This window comes from Mus pahari, chromosome 14 (assembly GCF_900095145.1).
Source record: "Mus pahari chromosome 14, PAHARI_EIJ_v1.1, whole genome shotgun sequence".
NCBI classification, from domain to species: domain Eukaryota; kingdom Metazoa; phylum Chordata; class Mammalia; order Rodentia; family Muridae; genus Mus; species Mus pahari.
The window spans coordinates 30,893,713-30,913,505 of record NC_034603.1 but is presented as its reverse complement, the minus strand read 5'-3'; the positions used below and the strand labels follow the sequence as shown (position 1 = coordinate 30,913,505).

Below are 19,793 nucleotides of genomic sequence, written 5' to 3'. Positions count from 1 at the left end.
AGGAAGTTACATGGTACATGACAGGCCCTTTCCTTCCTCCCTCTTGAGGTTATAGGGGACCATCACTAAACACTAAGAGGACGCACGGTTAAAATGCAGAGCACACACTGTGATAGTCAGTGTGCCTTCACGCCTATGCACACCTCTGTTCACTTCACACGTGAGTCAAGGAGCAGACACCAGGGGCTGTGGTGGCAGCCACTCCAGCCATCAGATCCAGGCTGATGGGGATGGTATAAAGAAACCAAGAAACCTCCACTTACCAGCAACCTCTCTCAGACCCTTTCTCCACTGTGACTCAGTGAGCAAGCACTGCAGCTTGTTTCCATGTGGTGTAGGGAAGCCAAGAAGGGCACTGGCTCACCACACTGAACTCTGAGGAAATCACCCTGAGTTTGCCTAAGGAGGGAGTAAACCTGCTCCCATCGCCTCAGGGAACGAATTCTCAAAACATCAGACAGAAGGATGAAAATGAGGAGGGGATGAGGATGTCCGAGCTGTTTCCTAGAAGTGCAGCCACTGGCCAGAACCTGTGGCCACACCAAAGTCTCACTGATGAAATCTAGGAATTGGTTGCCATGTTCCAGCAGGGAAGGATAAAAACTCTGAGGGGGAAACTAAATAGTGTGCATTGGGGGGTGGGAGCATCTCTGGTAACTGAGGCCTGGGAGGACAGGAGAGGGTATGGGGAGTCTATGGGGTGACTCTAGCTGAGATTCCTATTCGAGGGGGATATAGAGACTAAAGTGGCCACCTCCTGTAGCCAGGCAAGACTTCCAGGAGGGCGGGGGCACCAATCCACCCACAAAACCTTCAACCCAACATTTGTCTTGCCTACAAGATGTGCAGGGATAAAGATGGGGTAGAGACTGAGGGAACACCCAACCAATGACTGCCCCAACTGGAGACCCATTCCATGCAAGAGAGCCAAGTCAACACTATTAATGATGCTCTGCTATGCTTGCAGACAGGAACCTAGCGTAACTGTCTCCTGCAAGGCTTCATCCAGCAGATGGAGGCAGACGCAGAGACCCTCAGCCAAACATCAGGANGAGTCCAGGGAGTCTTGTGGAAGAGTTGGGGATAGAAGTGAGCAAGGAGGAGGGGTCAAGGACACCATGAGAAAACCCACAGAATCAACTAACATGGTGCCATGGGGCTCACAGAGCCTGGGCCACCAACCAGGGAACATACAGGAGCTGGACCTGGACCCTACACATTTGTAGCAAATGTGTAGCTTGGTGTTCGTGTGGGTCCCCTAACAAGTGGAGTGAGGACTGTCTCTGCTCCTTCCCATTGAATCCCTTCCCCCTACCTGGACTGCCTTGTTGGGCCTCAGTGGGTGAGGATGTGCCTAGTCCTGCTGGGACTAGATGTCCTAGGGTGGTACCCAAGAGAGACTCCCCTTCTTTGAAGAGAAGGGGGGCGATGGGGAAAGGGATTTGTAAGGATGGGACTGGAAAGAAAGAAGGAAAGAGGGGGGGCTGTGATCAAGATATAAAGTTAAAACAAAAAACAAAAACGAAACAACTTAACAGAGGCAAGTGCTGGATCCTGCATAGTTCCACCCTGGTTTAGAATTTCAGACTCAAAACCATGGTCACTCCCAACTGATACTAGTTAGCCTCCCAATCCTCAAGGTTTAGATCTTTCTGATCAATAAAAACCGATCTTTAGTAAGTACAGCCATCCTCGTCAGATGGAGTGGTGGATGGAGGTAAGTCTGAGGGCAAACAAGCACTTAGTAAACCCATCCAAAGGGAGAGGACGACTTTCAAGTGTGCTTTTCTTCTCCAGCTCATCCCACTTTAGATTCCATAGATGCTCCTGAGGTTGTGTCCCCTCAAAGGTGTCACAGCGCCATGACTAAATGGAGCCACACATCTAATGCTTTGTAAACCGCAGTTTTATATAAATATAAAGCTATACACCTGCCAAGCTACACTCTTTAATAAAGACACTTAATAAATAAGACATTTAAAATGTGCCAACAATGGACAAGTGTATTCATGACATAATATAAAGATTCCAACAAAATTTACAGTAGCTACAAAAGAATCCAGCTGCCTACAATAGTTTACATTTGGTTTAGTCTATAGTATATTGCTTTGTCTTAGGAAATAACCTTAATACAAATATGTGATTTACAATATCCCCATTATAAAAGAAAAAATAAATTCATACAATGTTTTATAGGCATTTATTATGCCAAGTACTTAAGCAAGTATTCTCATTATTAATAATAATTATTATTAATAAGAATAATATTCTTATTAAAAGGTAGTATTTTATTAACTTAATGAAAAGACCACTAAGAGATTTCAGACAGTTCCAGAGAGATCTATGGTCACAAAGAAACACAGCAACAGCAGCCCCTGTATATCCACCACAGCTACAAAGGTCCACTTATGTCAAATAGACCTTGAGTAAATGACTTATTACCAACTAAAACCAACATTTNAGAAATCAGTTAGCNTTAGTGCCCAAATTTAGCTTTTACTTGCTTATACAAGTCTAAGATAAGGAACCTTACCATAAAGAACACATTAAAATTAATAACTGTTTCTAACTCATACATAAACCAACATGTTCACCCTTACCACTGAATCAAACGTACCCCCAAAAAACATATACAGGAATGCTATGCAAACACAGAACTCGAGACAGACTGAACACCCCTTCCTACAGTCTATGGATCAAGATGCGAAGGTCCACTCACATGTGCAAAGGACACATGGATTTGGGACTTGTTGCTGCTACAGGACTGTCTTACAGACATATACCCAAGGCACACTCTGACACTGTTTCCAGACAACACAGACTTTCTAGCCCCATGTGGTTTCCTTCTTTTAAATACGCTTCTAAGTAACAAACACAACACTCCACTCTGCAACAGACTGCGCTCTAAACACCAAGCATCTTGTCCATTGCTCCCAGAGTCCATGACAGTCTTCATCTTTATGACACAGTCTTCATCTTTACTCATGAAGTCTGACCATCTCCAGTGTTCTGCAACAGAGAAAAAACGACTTCTTAATATCAACATTATTTCACTTCACATACCATGGGGCTCACAGTACCAGACCAATTATCACTGTGCCAGCTCCTTTATTACATTATTTTCAATATCTTATTATTATAATTTTCATGCTTAAAAAGTAGACACAATGTAAAAGAAAACCTGTGGATTCCATCACCCACTCAGATATCCAGCTTGTCATATTAAAGTGTTGACAGATTTCATGAGATAAAACAGTAATATTTTACCAAGGTTCAAAAGCCAACTCCCTCCCAACTAAAAATACTACAGTCAGATGTGCTGACACACATCTCTAATCCTAGCTAGCAGGTGGATCTCCATGAGGTTCAAGGCCAGCCTGGCTGGTCTGTATAGCAAGGTCCAGGCCATCCAAGGGTACACAGTGAGAAAATGTCTCACAAAAACCACACCAAACAAACAAAAAGAAAATCCCACAATACTAAAGTATACACAAGTGAACCATAGCATTAGCCATGTAAAAAATCCAACAGTGTAAATCATGGCGCTCTAAGATGGTTCAGCATGTAAAGATGCCTTGTACAACACCACATTAGATGATCTAAGCTTGATCTCCATGACCTGCGTGGGGGAGGAGAGAACTGAAGCTGTCCTCTGACCTCCACATACACACACACATACATAAGGACATATATGTATATATACACATAAACACACATAAATGCACACTAATAAACAAGTGTAATTTAAAAAGACTATTAGTTCTCCTTACTCTTTATCGTCTATAACAAGAACTGCAAAGTGGAATGAGGACTAACTCTCCGAGCACGGGTGGCCATCAGGCTCCGCCCTCCTGAGCAAGGCACTTCACCTCTCGGGGACTCTGTCACTCAGTGTAATGCTCGGACATCAATGCATTAGAAATGCTAACCATGACCCCATGCCCACATCTGCTGAATAAAAAGCCTCCTGGGTATAATATGAGATCCACTGTCCCTTCCTAACATTGCTACTACACTAAACCTCACTGAGGATATTCACATAAAAACCTAGGACTTTCCCAAGACATTTATCCAAATTTGTAAGCATAACTATTTCATTATCCCACGGAAAACCTTAATTTCAACCATCATACTGGAGAACTAGAAAATAAATAAGCTTTGTGGGGGCTGGAAAGGTGACAATGGTTTAAAACACTGGCTGCTCTTAAAGAGGACCAGGTTTAACTCCTACCACCCACATGGTTGTTCACAACCATCCATAGCGCAGGTCTCAGGGGATTCTTCTGGATGCCCCCACCTAGCTTCTGTGGACACCTGGCACAGATGCAGTACACAGACATGCTAGGCACAACACTCATACACACCCCAAATAGAATATAAACAAACAAACAAACAAACAAACTTTGTGTTCTGAGGAGGGGTTACTTTAAAGCAACACTAATGATAAGGTCCTCCCCTTTTAATTTACTTGTGCTTATAAAGCCTAAAAACATGCAATATACATTCTTCCAGACTTTTCATTTAAAACAGCCATCATTAATGAAACCTGAGATAATCTATGAAAATGAGTGATTGCCAATGATAGTTTATTTCTCTTGGTTTCAAAATAATTTTAAGAACTAATGATACATTCCTGGAATGTCCTAAAAGCCTCCAAAGAACAAGTAAAATATCCCTGCCGTTAACTCATGCCAAAATAACTGTGAAAGTTAAAGAGCTACAAGGCATCTGGTGGGCTGGAGACATGGCTCAACAGCTAAGAGTACTGGTCGCTCTTCCAGAGGACAGTGTCTGACTCCCAGCACCCACATGGCAGCTCACAGCTGTCTGCAATGCCAGTCCAGGGCATCCAATCAATGCTGTCTTCTAGCCTCTGCGGGCACTGAGCACATGTGGTTTACAGACATACAGGCAAAACACCCATATGTTAAGAACAATTAAAGTGATTGAAAACAACCATTTGAAAAGAAGTAAACTCCCCAAGAATCAGACATGATTCGATCAGTCACAGATCACACCCAGAGAACACCTACTTGTCTTAGAAACTGCTTTCCAAGATATGACGTAGCCATGCTGGTTAAGTTCTTCTTGCTGCCCACTTTACACCGGATATAACCATATAGATTGGCACCTTGCAGCACCACACCCATGATCACCACAGCCTAGGAGAGGGGAAACAAGCAACAGTTACTAGCCCCAAACTGACTTTTCTCTACACTGATAAATGAGACCAGGTAGACTGTGGTGAAAAAACAAAGTGCTGCAGGTCAGAGGTCAAACCAATGAGACTCCTCAGCCTGCAGAAGACAGCTCACTGACGCTGCTCTGTACAAGGCACTGGCCTTCACCGGAAGTGGCCATTTTCATCCACACTTGTAGCTACGTTTCTGTTGCCATGATAAAACACAATGGCCAAGACAACAGACAGAAGGAAGCATTTATTTTGGCTGACGGCTCCAGAGGGATGGAGTTGGTGATGGGACAGGAGCTCAGGCAGGCATGGCGGCTATAGCACATGCTGAGGGCTTACACCCCAAACCACAAGCCCAAAGCAGAGAGCAAACCAGGAGTAGGGTGGGGCCTTAAGCTCCCCAGGCCTGTACCCAGTGACTTGCTAATGCTGGCACACAACTCTGAAGCCTTGCCAAACAGCACCACCAACTGGCGACTATGCGTTCTTAATCCTGAAACTGTAGGAAGCAACCACTACACTATCCAGTCAGCCTCATCTTCCCTCTCACGCTGAGCACACTGGGCAGGTCAGGGAGATCTATGCAGCACACTGACAGAGCACATATCAGCTGGTTCATGGGAAGGGAACAGGCTGCTCTCCCACAGCAGGAGGAAGGTACTGTGCAAAGCTGCTTGGCCCTGGGGACTAAGAGGAGACAGGAGACTCATGCCCACTCTTAAACATGATTTTAAAAGAATTAACTGACAAGTTGACATCCTACAATTAAATACTCTACAAAAGGCAGCAAACAACTTCTGTCAACCACACAACAGTTTAAATCCCATGGGCTAAAAATCAAGGTCTGTTACTCAATTCTATTGTTTCTCAATTCTACCACTTTTAGTTCCAAAGCAGCCGTAGGCAACATGCAAACAGACCAAGCTGTGCTTCAATAGCCATGTGCAAGAACAGATGTGTGCTGAACAGGCCTGAAATCCACAGCGAGCTTGCCCCTGCTCTAAGTCCTTCTACTAGCAACAAGTACATGCAGGAAACGCCTCTGTGAAAAACAAGACAGCTAGACGGGATCTAAGAAGACAGCATGTAAGAAAATATGGATATATAAACCTAAAAATAATCAGCCAAGTTGGGAAACACTGGAAAATTGCCTGACTAGCTCATATATTTTAAGGGTAGTCTGAAAGAATTTTATTAAAATGAAAGCCAAAAAGAAGCAGAGCTTATATTCGCTGTTCTAATCTTATATCTCATGGAAACACAGAAGATTAAAGACAATTACCAGATGCCTAGGTAAATGTAAAACCTCGTGTCTACCTCGGTGGCCTCCCAAGTGCACACTGGGTTGCACTTGGGCATTATGTGCCAGCATGCCATGGGGCAAGTCCACTTGCAGATGGAGCATGGATCCTGCTGAACCATGAGATTAAATGAAGATAAACCTTAAAATGAATTTCTAAGCTGAAGATGGAGAGTGAAGTCACACATCATAATCTCCCTCTCCTTGAAAGGCAACAAGTAGGCTTTTAAAATGATTATAATTCTACTTGTGTATGTGTGCATACATGCGTGTGTACACATGTACATGTGTAGTGCATGCATATAAAGGCTCACGTTAACTGGGTATTCTCCCATTCATTCTCCACCTGATTCTAAACAGAGCCTCTCACTGACTGAGACAAAGAAGGGAAGGAAGGAAGATGGAGGAAGAACAGGGCGATCCAGATTCCGGGTGGCTTTAAATAGCCACAGGTAGCTACGAATATCATATAAGGGATGGATAATTACAGGACAATTTGTCTTTTATCTAGGTGGGCAGTTTATATCATTATCAACTGGTTCTGAGTAAACTGTGTGGACGTTTTGTGGAGTGAGAATTTACTGATATAAATCTGACGGATAAATTACAAGCCTCTACAGTTTTGATTTTACCAGGACTCTGGGATTTGAGACCACAAGGGGTGGATGGCCAGGAATGTGAGAGGAGTCCTCCTAGAGAGAACCATGGTCGGTCCATGGTTGGGCTAGCCTAGAGGCAGAGGCGGCGAGACTGCTGGAGCAGTTAATAGCAGAGTATAGCACGGGATGGTGCTGCTTTTTAAATATTTCCTGAAACAGTTGTACTGTCTTCCACAAAGCACAGGGGCACACACCCATGTGCTGCCTTCACGCAAACACAGGAACACATGCATACTCACAAGCAGTTCAAGACCAAAGAATCAGAAAGTACTTTAAAGGGTAATTATTCTCAATCACAACAAACAACACAGGAACAAACAAAACTGGAAAAAAGACAGGGAGAGGAGAGTGTTTCTTTTCATCTACATCAAGTCTTTAAGTAAGAGGGTCTCAACCCCGTTAGGGGTTGCATATCAGCTATTTACATTATGGTTCATAACAGTCCAAAATTCTGGTTATGAAGTAGCAACGGAAATAATTTTAAAGTTGGGGGCCACAACACTATGAGGAAAGGGTCACCGCATTAGGAAGGCTGAGAACCACTGCTTTAAGTCAGTAAAAACATTCAAGTTTAGTTCTTGGATTGATAAAGAAAAGCGCTATGCCTAAATTAAAATCACAAGACCCACAAGTGAGAAACCATAAATGCTGTCTCCACTATACTGCAGGAAATCCATAAACACTGAAGATATCGCCTAATTTGCAAAAGATTAGATACAAATATATAGAGATTACAAAATAAAAACAAACAAAACTCCCACATAACAGGAAAATATGAGTGTACACACACAAAACCAAGCTGTCACAGCAAAACAGGGGCTGGACACACTAATGCCTGGGGAGCAGGAATCCACTTACGGCTACAGTACATGAAGCCTGTGCCTGTCAAATGCAGCAAACTCTACTATTACAAAGACGAGACTAAGTTTGGCTCAGGTGACAGACTGCAGATTTCAAACACAGCAGGAATAGTATTTCTGTCTCAGATGGTCTTCCATATCCTCCTAAGCCCAGAGGAGAGAGCCCAATGTCCACTCCCTTGACCCCAGTGAGCGGCAGCAATAGTAACGGGTTCACACAGTGACTCAGCTGGTGAGCTGGACATCCCAAGGGCTACCCTGACCCAATCGCTGTGAAGCCAGCACACAGTTGTTCTAAGCTCCTGAGGTCTGGGGTGATCTACTAGCCAAAATAAGTAAGCAGAAGAGGTTACCAACCATTTTCCTTAAAAAACCCACAACCACCACTGATACCAGGGAGGCTGGCATGTGGCTGCACCCTATACTCAAGGGAAAACAGAGCTGAGGACCAGAACCTAGAAATACAAGAGAAAGCTGCCCAGTGGATGGGTCAGATGATGACTGACTACAGATATCCTTGAACGATGATACTCACAAGCCACTTCACTCTGAAGGAAAAGAGGGCACTAAAGGCGAAGATCACCCACAGGACCGGACAGGCGATGAGTCCTAGCCAAAAGATTCTCGACTCGGCCTCAGAGATTGTTTTGTTGTCTTGAGGCGTTGACTATAAAAACAAACAACACAAGCATCATTTCAACCACTGACGTCATATGTATCAGTAAAAGTCGCTTTTTAAACAGAGAGCATACTGGACTTAGATTCAAAGTTTAATAGAGGTGATCCAAGTCCAAAGTTCAAACCAAATGCACAGATTAGTGGCCCTGCCACTAAACAACCTTAATAAACGAGCTAGTAGACTTTGTTTTGGCTCGGGACAGACTAGGGAGACATGGCCTTACACAGTCATGGAACTCAATTCCTCTTGCACTAGTGCTGTTCACTCATAAGAAAGGTGAGTTAAGGAGATCAATGCATCATCTCAGAGACTGCATGTCCCAGCAAACCCCAGGAAATGACAAGGAAATGAGCTCTTTCCAAGGCAGACTGATGTCAGGAATATAAGCTCTCTGAGCACAATGCTGCTTTCTGAGAAGTATTACTTGGAAAGGTTCTTCTAAACAGTGGGCAGACAATTTAACTGGTAGTATTGCCGAGATACTTATTCTCTGTCTCCAAAAAAAAAAAAAAAAATTCCATAAGAAAGTGAAGTGTTCACTATTAGGAAGCAGGGTGATCCAAAACAAACAGGTTCCCCACAGTGATGAGGGCACGGCTTAAAGAATAGACCAATCACTCTTACCCTGAAGCCAGCTGCAATCATCTTCCTGACAAATAGGAAATGGCCATGGGGGCAAAGACAGAAAAATATACAGGAGGAAGTGTCTGCTGAACACACAAAGATCCAAGGTGAGGCCCAGCAATGCAACAAAGCTGGGGCAAGCAGGAAGCCTCGTCAGCAGGCCGACAGGCAGCGTGCCCGCTCTCAGGCTCCTGGCCTGCATCTGCCTTGTTTCTAGACAGAAGCAGCAAAAGCACTGCACTTCGGTGGCCACCTGACTTCGTACTAACAGGGCAAGTGATATCCTCAGTGCTTTCAGCCTTGACTCTTCCACCCTTCGGTACCCGGGAGGAACCTGCACACACTTTATTAATTTACCTTTCTGGACTCAAACACCCAGTGGCTCTTCCCATCCTCATCAATATGATTCCACCAACGTAGGCCAACCATTAGTCTACCTGTGACATTCTGGGAAAGATTAATATGAACACACATTTTTAAATGATTATTTGAAGCATTATAAATCCTATCTTAGTGTACTATTTCGCTAATTCAGTTCTCCCCAGAATAACCAGTTAACCCCTACATTCCAAGCCTAAGGACTAAACAAAAATGGCCATGCCAAGAGCAGGGTGCGTGCAGCTCATAGGATAAGCAACGAGCATACCCACAGCAGCACCCTTTCTTCGCCCTAAGATTAAAAGCCTGTCCTTCCGCCACATCCCTATTTCCTTCCTACATCTTTCCTTCCTTCTTTCTAGTTTTAATTTTAAGATGGGATCTGTCTTAGGAGCTACCATTGCTGTGAAGAAAACACCATGACCTAAGCACCTTGGAGAAGAAAGGGTTTATTCTGCTTACACTTCCAGGTTACAGATCATCATCAAAGGCAGGAACTCAAGCAGGACAGGAACCGATACAGAAGCCATGAAGGGGTGCTGCCTACAAGCTTACTCCTCATGGCTTGCTCAGCCTGCTTTCTTAAAGAACCTGGGACTATCTGCCCAGAGAAGGCAACACCCATAATGAGTTGGGTCCTCCCTGATAAATTACTATTTAAGAAAATGCCCTACAGGCTTGCCTATAGACCAATATTTTGGAAGCATTTTCTCAACTGAGGTTCCCTCCTCTCTGATAACTCTAGCTTGTGTCAAGTTGGCATAAAACTAGCCAGCACAGGGTCTCTTATCATAGCCCTAGCTGACCTAGAACTCACTATGAAGACCATGCTAGCCTTGAGTTTGTATCCTTCTGCTCCTGCCTCCCAAGTGCTAAGATTACAGGCATACAGCACATGCCCATCCAAGGCCCCAGTTCTTCTCATCTTACAGTACCAAGGTATTTTGTGTTATCTTTTGTCACTGTTTCAGTTGAATCTTTTTGGTCAGAGTTTGATTCTGACCCAATCTCAGAACTCTTATCTTCAGAATGGGATTTTAAACAGTATTTATTTCCTTAAGAGTATATTTTTTACTACTGAAACAAATGTGCCCTTACTTCTAAACCCCATTTGTAAGCATCGAAAATGCTTCAGACATTGAAAAATAACCTATGCAGGCAAACTTGCCCTTGGCTGTGAAGAGTGATCCCAAGTCCCAAGTTCCTGGAGCTTTTTCAAAACAAAAAAGAAAAGGATACTTCTTAAACATTTGCAAACTATATTGGAACTTTACATAGACACTATACCCAGAATATTCATAAATCTCATCAGAATAAAATATGTCGATTCTATGGCTGCTAGTGATGTTCTGTAGCTCGGCACAGGGCACCACAACTGAGCAGTGCTCGCTCATGTGAATGGTACACCTGGCACTTCAACACAGAGAAGGTCTAAAGTAATGGACGAACTAGCATCAATCCACAATGCTGTCCTGTTCCTTTCAATGTATTCATTATTTGAATTCATATTAAATACAGTTTTAAAACAGAAACAGAACCTACCTTCACTGCCCAAAAGTCGCATGACAGCAGCAAGATAATTGTCACCATGCAGGCGATAAAGCTGCTGCTGAGCAGCTCGCAGAGGAGATAGACCACAACCGCACTGACCCGGAAGAACAGATGGAAGAAGGATGCCACGGGGTGCCTAAAAGCCAAGGCACAGCAGCGCCATTACACTTCACTGCAAGAGCCAGCAACCCACGACCATGAGATAAAGGGAGGAGGAAGCCAGCTGCTTACCCTCGAGTGCCCACCACTACACTAGGTTATACTGTCACAAGAACACACAGTACATGGGCTGCCTCTGACACGTCACTGAGTACAAACGATCAAAGCACCCAGCCAGACCTTACCAGCTTAGACTATCTAATCATGCCACAAGAGCCCCAGAGTGAGAAATCACTTCAAGCATTAAGACAAAGTCACCATACAGTTTTGTCTCTTCCTTTTCCTCCCCATGCCCTGTAACAAATAGGGTCTCACTAGGTAGCTCAGGCCACCCTCAACTTCATACTCTTCCTGTCCTCGCCTCCAGGAGTACATGCACACATCATCATACACGTATGCATGGGGTTTTTGTAAATTAAATGTTTTTAATCTACTCAGTTGTGTGACCATCACCATAATCAATTTAACAATACTTTCTTACTCCAAAAAGCACATCTGTCCCCACTGGCAATCATCCCTCTGCTCTTCCCAACCCCCTTAGTCCTAAGCAACCAATCATCTTCTGTCTCTACCCATTCACCCATTATGGACACTCTATGTAAGTAAAGTCATGCAATATTTTGTCTCCTGTGACCAACACCTTCACTTAGCACAGTGTTTTCAAGATTCAAGTAGAACTTTGACTTAAGTTAATTTCTTTACAGGAAATGCATTTAGATGTACATTTAATTCTGTGCTTATACAAGATATAATTCTGAAATTTACAAAAATTTATCTACAGAAATTATAGTCTCCTTATTTTTGTAGTTTTTGTTTGTTTTTTTAATTTTTATTTTTTTAAGCTGAGAACTGAACCCAGAGCCTTGAGCTCTACCACTGAGCTAAAGAAACAGTGCATCTTCAGAATGCAGCAGTCAGCATGGACTTTAACACATCAGTGTTCAAATAACTCATTTCCAGGTTTGCTAATCTGAAAGCTCAGTGCTGAACAAAATCTGCATGCCAACTACTAATCTCAAGTCACCTCTCCCTCACACTAGGTCAAACGAACAGGCATGCCTAACCTACTCTGCCTCGTTTTGAAGCCCAGAGCCCCCCCACCCCCACCCCTTAGACAGCAGTACTAGTGTTCGAGGTGTGGGAAACCCTAAGAGGTGGGCCTATCTAGGAGGAATGGGTCACCTAAGGCGGATTATGGCTCTTTCTGTTTCTAGACTGCCATGAAGTGAACAGTGTTTCTCCACGACACCCCGACACAGTGTCCTGCAACACCAAGTGCGCAGAAGCAGAGCCCAACAGCAAGCAACCATGCACTGAGACTTCCCAATACACCTTCCCCCCCTCTCTTCTCTCTCTCTCTCTCTCTCTCTCTCTCTCTCTCTCTCTCTCTCTCTCTCTCTCTGATTTTGTCAGATGTTTTCTCATATCAAAAAGTGGGACAGGGGGCTGGGTGTGTGGTAGCACACACCTTTAATCCCAGCACTAAGGAGGCAGAGACAGGCAGATCTCTTTGAACTCTGGACCAGCCAAGTCTACATAGTGGAACTGTGTCAAAACAAAACAAAAACAAAATAAGATTTCAACACAAACCCCATCAGCTAGCACCAACATCTGGACAGAATAGACAGAAACATAACTCCAACTCAACCTTGTACCTGATTTTGGATTTTCTTGGTCTATTGGTTGTCTCTTCTTCTGCATCAAACAGTGAGACGTCTTCAGTGTCATCATTACTGTCCTGTTAGGAAATTAAATATCTATGATAAAAAGGAAATCCAGTGCTTGTGTGCCCACTACATACAAACCTACACAATCCTCAAAACGGAAGGTGAAGTCGTGAGTTACAAGTACTAGGGATTCACAGCGTAGGAAAAAAGGCACCTACAGAGATCTTCTACCCCAACTCCAGTCGTCTGAAGAAAACCCCATGAGAATCTATCAGTTAACACCAGCCTGAGCCCTGAAAGAGGAGCAGACGGTACTCCCCAATACTGACATCTATTGTCAGCTAATCTCTCCCGAGTCACGGAGAAAACTGAAGCTACTGGCAATAAGCTTAAGTGGCTTTTGGCTCCTTCACAATGCTTTCTCTTCTTGTCGGAGGCTGAATAACCTCCGTCATGCCTCTAGAACTTGCTCAATCGTTTTCTTCCTACTCTTTCAAGTAGTTCTTCCTAATTGATAAATAAAACCTCTCGCACCAAATAGATGATCCTGGAAGAGGGATAAAGTGCTCCTAGGAGGATCCCAACCCCTGAAGAATGCTACTCCTAAGATGACTCCTAAAAGACTGCTGGGTTTCTAACATCCTTCTGTGAACGCCTAAGAAAAGGTAGGGATGTAAAGTGAATAAAGTAATGGAAAAAGGCAAGAACAGATACAGAACAGCAGGGAACGGAGAAGAACTTCCAACTAGAACTGATGAGACTGAATTCCAAGTATGCACACGGGTTTCAAGGACAATGAATGGGGAGAGATCCAAGATGCTATATGGAGTTTTTACTTTTTTTTTAAATTATAGAAAGTACAAGTGTGGCCCCTTCTGCCTGTAATGCCAGCACTTGAAAGACTGAGTCAAAACAGTTATAATCAGTTGGAGAAGGGTGAAAAAAAATAGAAGAATTTAAAGCATGGCTTTGAGCTAACACCAACAAGCTTTTGCAAAGGGGGTTGAAGGGGACAATGGAAGGCTACCAACAGTGCAACTCATGAATGTTTCCCAGTGAACAAAGGTAAATCAGCTGCAACTGAACAGTGGAGTACCACAGGATCCACAGAAGAACCTGTGGGTGATTAGCAAAGATGCAGGGAGGGGTTGGTATAAAAATCCCAGGGGGAGGGGCTGCTTCTTGGTGATAAGAAAGAAAATTATTGCTGGGCGGTGGTGGCGCACGGCTTTAATCCCAGCACTTGGGAGGCAGAGGCAGGTGGATTTCTGAGTTCGAGGCCAGCCTGGTCTATAGAGTGAGTTCCAGGACAGCCAGGGCTACACAGAGAAACCCTGTCTTGAAACACAAAAAAAAGAAAAGAAAATTATCAGACAAAAAAAAAACAAAACAACAACAAAAAAAAACCCTATAAGGGAATAGATGTTTAAGTGTGCATTGAAGTTTTAATGCACAGGTTGCCTGGGGAAAGGAAGGTAATGACTATAAAAATGTCAAATGCCCAGCAGGTGGAAGGACTTGTGGTGACAGACTTAAGAGTAGGTGGGATGGTTGTCTTTCCCCAGCCTCCTTCGAACTAAGTGCACGGTCAGAGAGCTGAGCTGAAACCACCAATGAATTTTTCTCTACTCCACATTTCCACAAAGTAGACTTTTCTTATCACAGATTCTAGCTGGCCCATCTTCAGACACTTGGTATGTCACCATGTCTTTATTATTATGACCCGAAAATATGTTGTTCCCCAACCTAACCTCTCCCCACCCCACCCCCCACCATCCTGCCCTTTGCAGATCCCATCTCCTCGAACACCCCAACCTGACAATGAAACCTGTGTGATACAATCTACATGGGAGTTCACAGTAAAATTTTAAAGGAAGAAAATACATTACGTGTACTAATCTCCGCCCGAAAGACAATTGGCTACTTCGACCACTACGGATTCAACAAATGCGATAAGCATCGTGATTATCTGTGTACAGCGTGGTAACAGCTACTGGGACCCAAGGCTCTGGCAATCTCTCCCTACAGGACAGTGAGTGTCAGGGTCCTACGGGCCATTCCCCTCATCCGGGTAGGCTATGGGGAGACGGGTTACCCCGACCTCACACCCAGAGATCCTGCAGCCAGTGTGCTCCACGCCCGCTGACAGGAGGCCTCGGTGCCTCCGGGGTCACCGGTGCACCCTATCCCTCACAGCCCACAAACCCTCGAGCGACAATTTGCCCGGGGCCGGCCCTCCTACCCACCCACCGGCAGTTCCTACAGCTCGGGCAGTGGGCGGGCACAAGGACCCAACAGCCTCGGGGGACTGGGCAACAACCCCGGCCCCAACTCAGGCACCCGCACCGGCTCCCGGCGCTCGGCCGCCATCCCTCACCTGCGACAACATGACGACCCCGCGCCAACCCGCCCCCCACTTCCGGGAGCCACGACAGCGCAGCTGCTACGCGATCCGGCTCTACAGCCAACGTCACAAGCGCACCAGGAAGCCACTTCGTGGGAAGGCGCCTCTCCGGAGACCGGAAGGTGGTAGGCGGGTCCATACCGCGGGGGGCGGGGCTCCATAGTGGGCGGGGCGGCAAAGCTGGTCCACGCGGCGGACGCGGGCGGTAGGAGGCGGGGTGTGGGGCGGGGCCTGGCCACAGTGTCTCTGTAGGGGCCGAAGTGGAGGTGGGCGGAGCAAGCGTGAGCAGGGGCGGGGTCTGCACCTCTAAGGAAAAGCAAACCGTTTGGGAATAAACTGGCTAACTTAATGGGTTCTAAAGCGAAGTTTCTTGGGTTATGAATGGAAAATGTTTTTTTGCTACCAAAGAAGTACAAACTGTGAGTCATTACCACCAGCGGGGACGCCCTGAGAGAGGCGGGGCTTTATAATTTAACCTTGTAAATGTATTATATTTTAGTATAGTCTTTCTTTCGCGGTTTAAATGTTAAAGATAATTGAGAAATAAATTTGTCCTTGGAAAGGAATGAAAAAAAAAAAACGAGTAAGAAAGAGACAAGAGGACTAGCGTAAGCAGTAGGGGTACTGCTGTAAAAGGCATAACCTCAGACCGAGAAGAGAGGCCAGTACCGCACGTCTGCCCTCTATGTACCAATTATATAACCAATCTCGATTTACATCCTTCCTCCGCTGTAAGGTGGGAAGGACGGTGATGGCTTTACAGAGCATTTAGTAAAGTGACACAAATTTGTTTTTATTACTGTTTTAAGTCCCCTGCTGATGGCGTGATCGTGCCTAGACCTAAGATTCAGAGAATTTAAAGCCATCTTTGCAACTGTTATGATAGCGATATTCTGTTTGCTCAACTATGTCAGACTGTTGGAGGCTCATGCCGTGTCCCTCTCACCTTTTCTTAACTGAAAGGACTCTATTCACAGAACCCCAGGTTGTATCTGGTTCTTTGCCTGCACTATGTCAAACCCAGTGTTAAAATCATGAAGAAACATCGATCTAATTCCCAAAAAAGAGAAAGCAGACAAGGTAATTGTGCATCTTCATGTGAAGGTAGACATATGACCTATTTCCTAACCTGCTTAGATTGTGTTTTTGGTGGCCCACCCTGTGTTGTGAGGTTGTGTGGCTTTTTTTTTTTTTTTGGTTGTCACTTTTAATATGAATACAATTCGAAGTCATTACCATATTTTAAGATTTAGAACATTCGACAAGAAAGTGAATTTCTCACTTGTTAGGAGGGTTTTTGTTTTCCTTTTTGGAGGACTGGTGGGGGTATTTCTTTGCTTGCTTTTGAAACAGGGTGTTACCTCCTAGTACCAACTGACTAGATGCTCCGCCTTCCTGCCTTACCCATCCCCACCAAGGACTGGAACTTAATGATGGGGAAAGTCTGTCTGGGGTGTTGAGCCTCTGTGTAGGGACTCTACTCTTCGTTCAGGTCCTGAGCCCTTCAGGGAGCATATCCACCCGTGAGCCTGTGAACTACTCTTTACAAAATTACCTACCTTGCCCCTGACACCACCCCTGAGTATTAAATAGGAGTCTCACTATACTTCATAGTAAAGGCTCCTTTGTAGAAAAGGAAGCAGGTTTTCTTCATGTCTTCACTTTCTGCTGATGGAGTGTGTTCTGATCAGTTAGATCGCATCCAATGTTCGAAATACAAGTCTGCCTTTCATGCGCCCCATATCCTTTACCAAAACTGAGCTTTGGTCTTTGCAAAAAAAATACCAGGAGATTTTTTTATATAGTATCCTGACAGCCACTGTCCAAAAGTTTCTGGAAGCAATGATAACCCTAAGTTGGTAGTGATGGGTGGGGTCTAACTGCCCGTGGTCACCTCTTCACAGACGCCTGTCAGTGACCTCGCCTACACCTCACTAAGTGGAATGTTGGCACGCTCTCCCTGTCTCCTGATGTCTTGGTGTAACCCTACCCATTCTTTGATCCATAGAAAGGTTCATATGAATTGCCAAAGCAATGTCAAAAAAAAAAAAAAAAAGGTCTAGACAACCAGCACTCACTTGGTTTTCTGTTTGTTGTAATGCTGCTGTAATTTCCCAAGCCTGGTTTAGATAAACACATTTTGTCCAAGTTCGGGGGCCGCTGTTTTCCCTTCCTTCATGAAATTATCAATAGGGAGGCCTTTGATCTTACGGATCCACGCAGCTTTGCTGGCTTTTCCTGGGTCGACCTCTTTAGTGGCTACACTGGCTTCATATTCCTTCATCTTGGCTTCGGCGAATTCTTTTTCCTCCTTCATAGTCAACAGCATGAACCCAGTGTTCATTCTCAGAGGGTCAAGGGTTGTGTAGAAACGAGGCCGTTCTTTCTTGGGAGACAGGGTGGCTGTGGCGCCCCGAGGAGCGAGCATTCGGTTTGGTTTAATGACCTGCATGCTGGTCAGGGGGCCTGCGCGGCGCATTGTCCCATCAATTGAACTGGTCAAGTGCTCGTCACCCCTTAAGCTGTCGGAGACCTTAGGACGGATAAGACTCGGCTGGGGTACAGTGGCCTGGACTCTGGGATTGTGCAAGGACTTTTTCAAGTTGGGCTGAAGTCTCTGGATTTCAAGGGGAATGTTGGTTTGTTTCACACCTGTAGGAAGATTGCTGGATCGCAGCTGATCAACTGCGTGTTGAACTGATTTTCCTTTGAGGGTTAGGACTTTCCTCGGATATGGAATGGAAGGCCCCCAGGCATCGATGACTTGAGGTCTGGGCCTATGGGGATAGGCAAACTCTTCAGAGTTGTGGGCTTGTTGCAAGGCGTTGATAGTCAGAAGGAATCGGTCAGGTGTCATAGGGACTTTCCAGAACTTTTGCAATGGATGACTGACTTCGCCTACAGGATTTTCCATATCATCTGCTCATTCAAAGACAGAACAAAAGCACGTCAGTATTCTGTGGAGAGGAGGAGCCATATATACATGAAAGCTGAAGCCATTCTAACTTGGAGGCACACTGAGGTCTTGTTGCTGAAAGGGCAAGCCATCAGACATCCTGGATGGAAACAGTCTATTTGGCAGTATACTTGCCAATCAATAACTTAAGTTCCTACCTGTTACCTATTCCAGAGAGTGGGTTTTCTTCCTTGTACCCTAGTTTGGGGACTCCCCTCACCCCAACCACCAAGACCTAAGGGTTTCAAATGTATGACTAAGAAAAAGTGTTTTTCCCTAAACTTACTTAACTTTATTTTCTGCTTCTAATACGTATATGTGTTTCAGCATCTTGCCAAGTTCAGGCGTTTACTCAAAATCTACATCCAGGACAGCTCCAGAGAAGCAACCCACAGATATTCCAGTCTATTCTCACAGATCCTTCTATCAAACCTGCACCTTCCTGCCTGCACGGGATCCACAGACCCTGGACATCAAGGAAGCAGCCGACTCTCCTAAGACTGAACCAACCAACATCTCCCACTTTCTTAGGGTTCCCAGAGACGCATCACCACAAAGTCAGCAGGAAGCAGCAGGAAGGATCCTGCTTCTCCATCTCCTCTTTCTAGTTTCTCATTTTTTAAATTAAACCAAAATGGAGGAATGTTAGAATGTCAGCATTCCTTCTAAGCTCCACCCAACAGTTTCCTAGCAACAGCCAGCTAGGCCTGGCTTGCTATAAAAAGGAGTTGGGCCTCTCTTTGCTCTCTGACTCTCTTTGCTCCTTGACCCCTTTCTCCCTCTCTGACCCCTTTCTCCCTCTCTCCTCTTTCCCCTCCCCTCTTCTTCATGTGTATCCTGCTGGCCTATTCTCCCTCTGTCTCTTTCTCTTTCCCTTTCTCCCCTCTCTTTCTCTGCCTCTACTCCCTTCTCAACCCCCTCTTCCCATGCCCCCAAATAAACCCTATTCTATACCAGACCCATCATATGGCTGGTACCTCAGTGGAGTGAGGGATACCTCAACATGGACCTGCTGAGGCATCCTCTCCCACGCACCACACCTACAACACACATCATTGACTTTACAAAACATATAACCCACATGATTTGCTCTTTAGATGTCATAAATAACTTAAACAGTATATGTACCACCACCCACACAGCCACATACGCATGCCTGATAACTCTCATTTTCAGGTGCACATCTCTCTCAGAAGTCTAAGGATAATACATTCTGTATAAAAATTTTTTTCTGTGTATAATAACTTTGGGTCTGTCTCTTGGGGATATAAGTAATAACTTAATTAAATGTCCATAATAGTTCTTCCCATCTCTCCCCTTCAACACACACACACACACACACACACACACACACACACACACACA

The 19,793-nt window shown here is 44.8% G+C and overlaps 2 protein-coding genes across 4 annotated transcripts in view; both read right to left on the bottom strand.

Moving 5' to 3' along the window:
* Positions 1–1,885: 1,885 nt before the first annotated feature.
* LOC110332224 (Golgi apparatus membrane protein TVP23 homolog B) lies at positions 1,886–15,573 on the bottom strand. 2 transcript variants are annotated; one of them, XM_021213325.2, is made up of 7 exons: positions 15,446–15,573; positions 13,057–13,139; positions 11,234–11,378; positions 9,671–9,760; positions 8,546–8,677; positions 5,034–5,162; positions 1,886–3,009 (listed from the first exon to the last, which is right to left on the bottom strand). In XM_021213325.2, exons 1-7 carry the CDS (start codon positions 15,455–15,457, stop codon positions 2,983–2,985), a joined length of 618 nt encoding a protein of 205 aa, XP_021068984.1. In that variant the 5' UTR covers positions 15,458–15,573; the 3' UTR covers positions 1,886–2,982. The 2 variants fall into 2 exon arrangements, with proteins under 2 accessions (XP_021068984.1, XP_029402018.1); XM_029546158.1 differs by lacking the exon at positions 5,034–5,162.
* A 2,024-nt stretch (positions 15,574–17,597) lies between these two features.
* The window catches only part of Cdrt1 (CMT1A duplicated region transcript 1), a 30,436-nt gene continuing 28,240 nt past the window's right edge, over positions 17,598–19,793 (bottom strand). For both annotated transcript variants that reach the window (XM_021213790.1, XM_021213791.1), the window contains exon 13: positions 17,598–18,391. In XM_021213790.1, the coding sequence (XP_021069449.1) occupies positions 17,598–18,391 (794 nt within the window). The remainder of the gene's footprint in view (positions 18,392–19,793) is intronic.

Excerpts from the sequence above, each read along its gene's own strand:
- LOC110332224 (XM_021213325.2), bottom strand. Across the intron at positions 8,678-9,670 it reads GGGTGTTTGAGTCCAGAAAG|TCAACGCCTCAAGACAACAA; the intron begins GTAAATTAATAA and ends TTGTTTTTATAG. Across the intron at positions 3,010-5,033 it reads GAAAGCAGTTTCTAAGACAA|AACACTGGAGATGGTCAGAC; the intron begins GTAGGTGTTCTC and ends TCTCTGTTGCAG.